This window comes from Cebus imitator, unplaced genomic scaffold (genome assembly GCF_001604975.1).
Source record: "Cebus imitator isolate Cc_AM_T3 unplaced genomic scaffold, Cebus_imitator-1.0 Scaffold174, whole genome shotgun sequence".
In the NCBI taxonomy this organism is placed as follows: Eukaryota; Metazoa; Chordata; class Mammalia; order Primates; family Cebidae; genus Cebus; species Cebus imitator.
This window is the reverse complement of record NW_016107489.1, coordinates 2552868-2561852: the sequence shown is the minus strand read 5'-3', so window position 1 is coordinate 2561852 and position 8985 is coordinate 2552868. Positions and strand designations below refer to the sequence as shown.

The 8985-nt window shown below is 36.5% G+C and overlaps 1 protein-coding gene across 1 annotated transcript in view; it reads left to right on the top strand.

The window, feature by feature from the left end:
• The first annotated feature begins 5392 nt into the window (after positions 1 to 5392).
• DDIAS (DNA damage induced apoptosis suppressor) overlaps positions 5393 to 8985 on the top strand; it is a 21891-nt gene continuing 18298 nt past the window's right edge. Inside the window, 1 exon segment of the mRNA XM_017544919.1 lies at positions 5393 to 5593. Coding sequence (XP_017400408.1) covers positions 5418 to 5593 — 176 coding nt within the window. The 5' untranslated portion in view covers positions 5393 to 5417.

Here is an 8985-nt window from a genome sequence, read left to right as displayed (position 1 = left end):
ATAACTGATACCACTGACAAAACCATCTCTAGAATGAAAAAGATGCATCAAGCATTAGCTTGATTCCATTAAATAGTTGATTCACCACACAGCTCTTCTTCAAGCAACTTTCTGTTTATGATTTAACTATAATATATAGTAGTACCAAATGTACATATATGGGATTCTGATATGTCCCTCCCCTGTGATGGTAATTTTTCATGTTAAATTACTAAAACATCTTTGGATTATGGTTCAGCTCCCCATATGGCTTGTCTAAAAGGAGAGAAAGCAAGTATTCCAGAATATTCCATGGTAAATTAGATATGTACTATAGTGTGTCCACATGGACCCCACATATTTTGATAAACATAAGTCTGTTGGAGCCTTCATTCCTGAGTATTGACCTAGGTAATCCCTGGGCTTTCAAAACAAAGGCCAACTGAGGCCTTAATTAGTTCTGCCCCAACATTTATACTTTCGTCTCTCTTTGTGCCCTCCTTATTTCTACTCTTATGTGTGAGAGATTTAAAGGAATCAAGATTTTCTTTGTATATGAATATCCAGTATTTTTATTACATTTATTAATTTTTTCTCATTATAAAAGTGATACACTTAGAAAATATTTTAGATATATAAAGGAAATAAAAATCACCCTTAACATTACCACACTGAGAAAATACTTTTTAAAAATTAGATTATATATTTTCCTAACTATCCTCTTCTCTTTCCCCATCCCTCCCATCAAAAACTAAATTAGTCCCCTTGTTATATTTTCTCATGGCACTGTATGCATTTCCTGTGTAGAATTTGCCAGAATTGAAGTTACATTTTTTGTGATTGTTTATGTAATGTCTGTCTCTTATACTAGACTGTAAGTCTAGTGACTAGGTAGAGACCTTGTCTGTTTGTCCATCAATCACACTATCCCTACCTGGCATTTAGCAGCTGCACAGTTAATAACTGATGAATAAATAAATGTGTTAGCATATTAAATTGGAATATGATTTTCTGTGATGGAGCTGAAAGAAATGTAATACTATATCATCATTCTTCTCAATAAATCTGAGAAGAAAGAGAAATTGCAAAGATACGATATATGAAATTGTTCCCAAGTATATCATCATGTCTTCGTAATTTTAGTGTTTACTTATTTCTTATGTTTCATTTAATTATTCATCAGACATGCAGTCACTATACTGCAAGTCAAGCAGTAGAGAGAGACAGAGAAATAAAACAAACTATAAAACACCCCAGAGCCTAGGTTAAAAAATAAATAAATACAAAAATAAATAAATAAACTAGGTAGCAAATATGAAGGGAAATACTATGAAAACACCAAAGAAAATAGTTAACAGTAACTGTCTGAAAGGATCTTATTCTGTTATTGTCCAGCAGACAATAAACGGGAGGCCTTTTTGCCATTTGCTGGGGTCCACCAGGTGAAATACAAATAGTAAAAATACTAATGATCCCTTTCATTACAGTTCTCAAATTTGCTGTTTTTAATAGATTTTTTTAGACTTACTTATATGATCCACTAGAGGGCAATAAACCCTTAAAGACACTGTAAGCAACCTTTAAAAGCATAGTAGTAAGTGCTGGCACAATTAATTTATAAATAAATCCAAAATTTCCTGCTTAAGTTTTTCATTTATTCATGAGTTGTCTGCCCAATTAGTAAATTTTTTTAGGATAGACAGTATCTTATTTTTACTTAGCCCAGTGTACTAGTCATGTTACAAATTTATTCCATTTCCTAAAGTTTGAATAGCAATTGTGTAAAGAATATGATTTGATGAATGCCCATATTGTTGTGGTACAGTGTACAATTCTGTTTTAGAGCCCTAAAGAAAATAGTCTCTGCTCACAATATAACTACAAGTTAAAAAATTAGAAGTGAGAATAAGATGTAAGTAATGATTAAAATAAGTACTAAATAAGATACTGTGTATGAAACTAGTTTGTGTATTTTATATACAAATATAAGATAATCTTATGATTTGGTAAAATTGTGTTTTATATTTAATGCTATGTGGCAAAATTGTGGCTTAGGAAGAGGAACTGCAAGTCATGAAGAAGATTAATATCTGAAGTTCAGATTGACAATTTCTGAGCTTTGCACTGAAAATATAAGCAGATAGTCCTTCTAAGATCTTACTCTGGGTCCAGTAAAAAAAAAAAAAAAAAAAAAAAGTATTAACAGATAAATTTAATATAATGTGGCATGTGATGAATTAAAGAGTAATTTAGCTTCTGGGAAAATGTCATAGAAAAAAAGACTTCTAGGAAGGATCTTAAAGAAGAATAAGCATTACTAAAAGAATGAAAGAGCATTTTAGAGAGAAGAATGGAAAAAAGCAAAGGCATAGAAATGTGAAACATACTGTGGGGGTGGGGAAGCAAGGAACACAACTCAGATTGTTTCTCTTAGCATAAATTACTGGCACATAAAGAGCAAAAGAGAAAGTTAAGAGAATAGGCATTAGGGAGAATAAAACCAAATAGACGATACACTACAATAGACAAAACAAATGGTAGGACTACAAAGGTAAAATAGTATATGGTGTAGAAAAAAAAAGAGAAGCCATTCTATTTGTTAACAAAGAAAGACTTTTTAGGGAACTTCAAATGAAACAGGAAGAAAATTCTGGTATCATATGCCATATGCCTAACCTGTTATAAAAATTTTCTTAAATTGCAAGATTCTGCTTATAGTTCTTCATTCATTCAATAAACTTTGAGATATGTCTCTGTTGCCCAGGCTGGAGTGCAGTGGCACAATCACTGCACATGACAGCCTCAATCTCCCAGGCTCAAGCAACCCTCCCATCTCAGCCTCCTGAGTAGCTGGAACTACAAGTGTGCACCACCATGCTCAGCTAATTTTTTTTATTCTTATTTGTAGAGATGAGGTCTTGCTGTGTTGCCCCAGCTGGTCTCAAACTCCTGGGCTCAAGCAATCCCACCTCAGCCTCCCAAAGCAGTTGGGTTGCAGGCCTGATCCACTACACCTGGCCCCATTCAATAACTATTTATTGTAAACTTAGTATATGCTGAGCACGGTAGAGAACAGGATGGACTAGGTCCCTGTCTTTATGAAACTTAGGCTAATGGTGGATAGAATGAACAAAAATAAGTAAGCAAAGACATATATAGGTTGACTCTCCAGCATGAATAGTACCACAAAGGATAAAACAGGTGGTGCCATAGATACTAAGAGAAAGGAGGAGTCTACTTGGGCTAAAGTGGGACTCTCTGAGGGAATAACATTAAAGATTGAAGGATGGTAAAGAACCAACTCTTCCAAGACTTAAGGGAAGAATATTCTAGGTAAAGAGAACAGTAAGCACAAAACCCTAAGAAGGGAAATTGTTTGGTACGCTTGAGGAGCAGAAAAGAAGGCCAGCATGGCTTAAAATACAGTAATTAAGGAGGAGAATAGTACAAAGTGAGATCAGGGATTGGCAAGATCTAGATGACCCAGGGCTGCACAGATCATTATGAGATGTTGAGGCTTCGTTCTAAACAGCAGAATTTTAAGCAGGTAAGAGACAGCATCTTCAGGAGTGAGCTTTATGTTCTTTTAGCTCCCCTAAATCACAGGTGGATGTACCACCATACTATACCCCACTCTAAATTAGATTTTAGAGATGTGGAAGGAAGGTACCTTTTTTGACATAACAGTATTTGTTGTGTTAACTAAAAGTTATAGGAGGTCTTTGTTTTGTGCTAAGCTCCTACACTACACCCCAGTGGACCAGACTAAAAATCAAAATGGAGTAATTTATGCTTCAAAGTTGCACCTCACCAAATCAAAACTACATTGTTATCTGACCTTCCTAGAACTCAGGAGAGAGAAATAAACTTTGATGCTTACAACAAAAAGTAGTCTTATGTTAACCAGTTATTCCTATATTTTTCTGTTTCTCTGTTCCTACTTTAGGAAGAAAGTAACTTTGAAATGACCAAGCTGCTTTTTATTCTTTGTTTCTACTTTCTTCAGCTCTTCTCTGTCTATAAAACCAAACTTCTCTGCTCAGCCCCCGGGACATTTATTCTATTTTACAGAATAAAGTATTTCCCAGTTCTAGAATTGTTACCGGAAAGAGGCCCCAATCCAGACCCCCCGAAAGGGTTCTTGGATCTCGCACAAGAAAGAATTCAGGGCAAGTCCATAAAGTGAGAGCAAGTTTATTAGGAAAGTAAAGGGATAAAAGATATAGAGCAGCCTCAAGGGCTGCTGGTTGCCCATTTTTATGGTTATTTCTTGATGATGTGCTAAACAAGGGTTGGATTACGCATGCCTCCCCTTTTTAGACTATATAGGGTAACTTCCTTACCTGACAGCTGGCATTTGTAAACTGTCATGGCACTGGTGGGAGTGTAGCATTGAGGACAACCAGAGGTCACTCTCATCACCATCTTGGTTTTGGTGGGTTTTAGCCAGCTTCTTTACTGCAATCTGTTTTATCAACAAGGTCTTTATGACCTGTATCTTATGCCAACTTCATGTCTCATCTGGTGACTTCAAATGCCTTAGCCATCTGGGAATGCAGCCCAGTAAGTTTCAGCTTCATTTTACCCAGCCTCTAGACAAGATGGAGTTGCTTTTGTTCAAACTCCACTGACAGAATCATAAATAAAGCCAATTAAGATGTTTCACAAAATTGTTGTAATTTTGTCTTTTGACAGTTGCGATGGCAAGGAATTTGAGGTTTTAGCACTCATAATGGCAGTTTTCTTTTATCCTTCTTTCTGCCTTTCCTTTGTATCTATATTACCTACCCTACTGTGTCCTTAGAGATTGCCATGTAGCCTAAGGTGACAACCAAATCTAGGAATATGTGATCTGCTTGTGGCAGAACCTTACTTAATGTATACATAAGAGTCCCAACAGGGATAGCAAAAAATTAGGATTAGCTTTTTCTTTTCTGTGCTCCTTTTAATAGCACAGATCAGTGATTTATGTGAATTATTTATCTTTCATCTTTGCAAATTTTCATCTTATTACCTTAGGTGCAAAGATTTTATTTTTATAGAAATGTTGTTTTGATTGACTATCAGGATTAGTATCACTTTAACATCTCCCTTCCATAGTCACCACGTTTCTACACTTCTGATCATCTTTATGGAGTACTATACCGAAAAGATTCTATTATTTTAAAACCAGTGACTTCCAGTCTGTCAGAATTTGCTCATGCCAGTATCAAAAACAGCATCACTCATTTTCAGAAATTGAAAGCTTTTGCTGTGTGTTTACAAATGAAAGTTTCTTAATACTGCTTTATCTCAAACAGTTACAAAGCCCTTTGTTTTAAAGCAAGTATTTTATGCTATAAATAACATAATCCATTTAAAAAATTAGTAAACAAACCAACCTTATTTTTTTGAGACAGAGTCTTACTGTGTCGCCCAGGCTGGAGTGCAAGTGTGGCATGATCTCAGCTCACTGCAACCTCCGCCTCTGGGGTTCAAGTGATTGTCCTGCCTCGGCCTCCCGAGTAGCTGGGATTACAGGCCCATGCCATCACACCCAGCTAGTTTTTTATATTTTTGGGAGAGACAGGGTTTCACCATTTTGGCAAGGTTGGTCTCAAACTCCTGACCTCGGGTGATCTGGGCCTCCCGAAGTGCTGGGATTATAGACGTGAGCTACCTACCACACCCAGCCACAGACCAATCTTTTAATTTTGGGTTTTTTGTTTTTTGAGAAATAGTCTCACTCTGTCACCCAGGCTGGAGTGCAGTGGCATAAACACGGCTCACTGCAGTCTTCACCTCCTGGGTTCAAGCGATCCTCCCACCCAAGTAGCTGGTACCACAAGCTCATACCATCATGCCCGGCTAATTGTTTTTTGTTTTTTTTTTTAGAGAAATGAGGTCTCAGCATGTTGTTCAAGCTGAATTTTTACAAAGAAAATATAAAGAGGGAACATTGCCACAGGCATACCTCGGAGATATTGTAGGTTGGGTTTCTGACTACTGCAATATATTGCAGTAAAGCAAGTCACACAAATTTTTTGGTTTCCCAGTGCATATATTAATAAAAGTTATATTTACACTATGGTCTACTAAGTATGCAATAGCATTATGTCTTAAAAAATACATATTTTAATTAAAAATACTTTATTATTTAAAAATGTTAATGGTTATCTGAGCCCTCGATGTGTCAATTTTATGTAGTGGAGGGTCTTGCCTCAGCGTTGATGGTTGCTGACTGCTCGGAGTGGTCATTGCTGAAGGTTGGGGTAACTGAGACAATTTCTTAAAATAAGACAACAATGAAGTTTGCTGCATTGATTGACTCTTCCTTTCACAAAAGATTTTCTATGCCATTTAATGCTGTTTGATAGCATTTTACCCACAGTGAAATGTCTTTCAGAATTGGAGTCAATCTTCTCAGATCCTGCCACTGCTTGTCAGCTAAGCTTATGGAATATTCTAAATCCTTTGTTGTCATTTCAGCAGTGTTCACAGCATCCTCACCAGGAGTGGATTCCATATCAAGAAACTACTCTCTTTATTTATCCATAAAAAGCAACTCCTCATAAGTTCATGCCTTATCATGAGATTGCAGCAATTGAGTCACATCTTCAGGCTCCACTTCTAATTCTAGGTCTCTTGCTATTTCCACTAAATCTGCAGTCACTTCCTCCACTAAAGGCTTGAACCCCTCAAAGTCATCCATGAGGACTGGAATCAACTTCTTCCAAACTCCAATTAGTGTTGATATTTTGACTTCCTCCCATCAATCATGAATGTTCTTATTAGCATCTAGAAAGGTGAAACCTTTCCAGAAGATTTTCAACTTAGTTTGCCCAGATCCATCAGAAGCAACATAAATGGTAGCTATGGCTTTAAGAAATGTGTTTCTTAAATAATAAGACTTGAAAGTCAAAATGACTCCTTGATCCATGTGTATAGAACGGATGTGTTAACAGGCATAAAAACATCAGTCTCCTTGTGTTATCTCCATCGGCACTCTTGGGTAACCAGGTGTGTTGTCAATGAGCAGTAATATTTTGAAATAAACCTTTTTTTCTGAGCAATAGGTCTCAACTGTGGGCTTAAAATATTCAGTAAATCATGCTCTAAACAGATGTGCTGTCATCTAGGCTTTATTCTTCCATTTCTAGAGCACAGGCAGAGTAGAATTAGTGTAATCCTTAAGGGCCAGAGGATTATTGGAATGGCAAATGAGCACTGGCTTCAATATCAAGTCACCAGCTGCATTCGCCCCTAAGAAGAAAGTTAGTCTGTTCTTTGAAGCCTTGAAACCAGACACTGACTTCTCTAGCTATGAAAGTCTTAGATGTCATCTTCCTCCCGTATAAGGCAATTTTGTCTACATTTAAAATCTATTGTTTAGTGTAGCCACCTTCATCAGTTATCTTAACTAGATCTTTGGATAACTTGCTGCAGATTCTGCATCAGTACTTGCTGCTTTACCTTGCAGCAAGTCATGGATTATGTTTTGGAGACGGCTTCTTTTCCTGAACTTCAAGAACCAACCTCTGCTATCTTCAAGCATTTTTTCTGCAGCTTCGTCACCTCTCTCAGCCCTCATAGAATTGAAGAGCGTTAGGGTCTTACTCTGGATTAGGTTTTGATTTAAGGGAATGTTGTGGCTGGTTTGATCTTCTAGCCAGACCACTAAAACTTTCCCCATATCAACAATAAGGCTGTTTTACATTCTTATTTATGTGTTCACTGGAGTAGCACTTTTAATTTCCTTCAATAACATTTTCTTTGCATTCACAACTTTGCTGTTTGGCACAAGAAACCTAACTTTTGGCCTATCTCAGCTTTCAACATGCTTTCCTCACTAACCTTAATTTTTATTTCTGTCTTTTGTTTTAAAACCAAAGACACATGACTCTTCCTTTTACCTGAACACTTAGTCATCGGAGGGTTAATAACTGGCCTAATTTCAATTTTGTTCCGTCTCAGAATAGGGAGACCCAACAAGAGGGAGAGAGATGGTGGGTCAGTCAGAACATATATTTATAGATTAAATTCGTTTTATACAGGTGCAGTCTGTGGCACCCCAAAACAATTACAAGAGTAACATCAAAGATCACTGATCACAAGTCACCATCAGATATAATAAAAATGAAAACTTTTGAAATATTGTGAGAATTACCAAAATGTGACAGATGGAAAGTGAACACATGCTGTTGGAAAAATGGGCTTGCTTGACACAGGATTGCCGTAAACCTTCCATTTGTAAAAAATGCAATATTTGTGAAGCATAATAAAGTGAAGTATAATAAAAGGAGATATGTCTGTATTTTATTATTTTACTTCTCTGTTTTTTTGTTGTTGTTGTTTGTCTGTTTGTTTTTAGAGATAGAGTCTTGCTCTGTTACCCAGGCTAGAGTGCCATGACGAATCATAGCTCACTGTGGCCTAGATCCCCCTGGGATCAAGTGATCTTCCTGCCTTAGCCTCCACAGTAGCTGGTACTACAGGTACGTGCCACCACACTCAGCTAATTCTCTTATATTTTTTGTAGAGACAGTGTCTCTCTGTGTTTCCCAGACTAGTCTCGAACTCCTGGGCTGAAGTGATCCTCCCACCTCAGTCTCCCAGAATGCTGAGATTACAGGCATGAGCCACCACACCTGGCCTTCTTGATGTGTTTTATACAAGAATATTAAAACACTTTGAGTTATCCTTTGACATGTAACATTTTGCTTTTTCTGTTTTCTCTCAAGATGTATAAAATGAGCACATTGAAATCTAATAAAGCAATAACCGTTTCTACCAATTTAGTTCTTTAAAGGTTTCATGTAAGTTCATGTACCAATGGAATATACCTTATCTGAAATTTCTGGGTCCAGAAGTGTTGTGAATTTTGGATTTTGGAATATTTGCATATAATTAATGAGATATCTTAGGAATGGGACCCAAATCTAAACATAAATTTTGTCTGTTTCATGTACATCTTATATACATAACCCGAAGATAATTTTAGACAATACTCTTTTTTTTTTTTTTTTT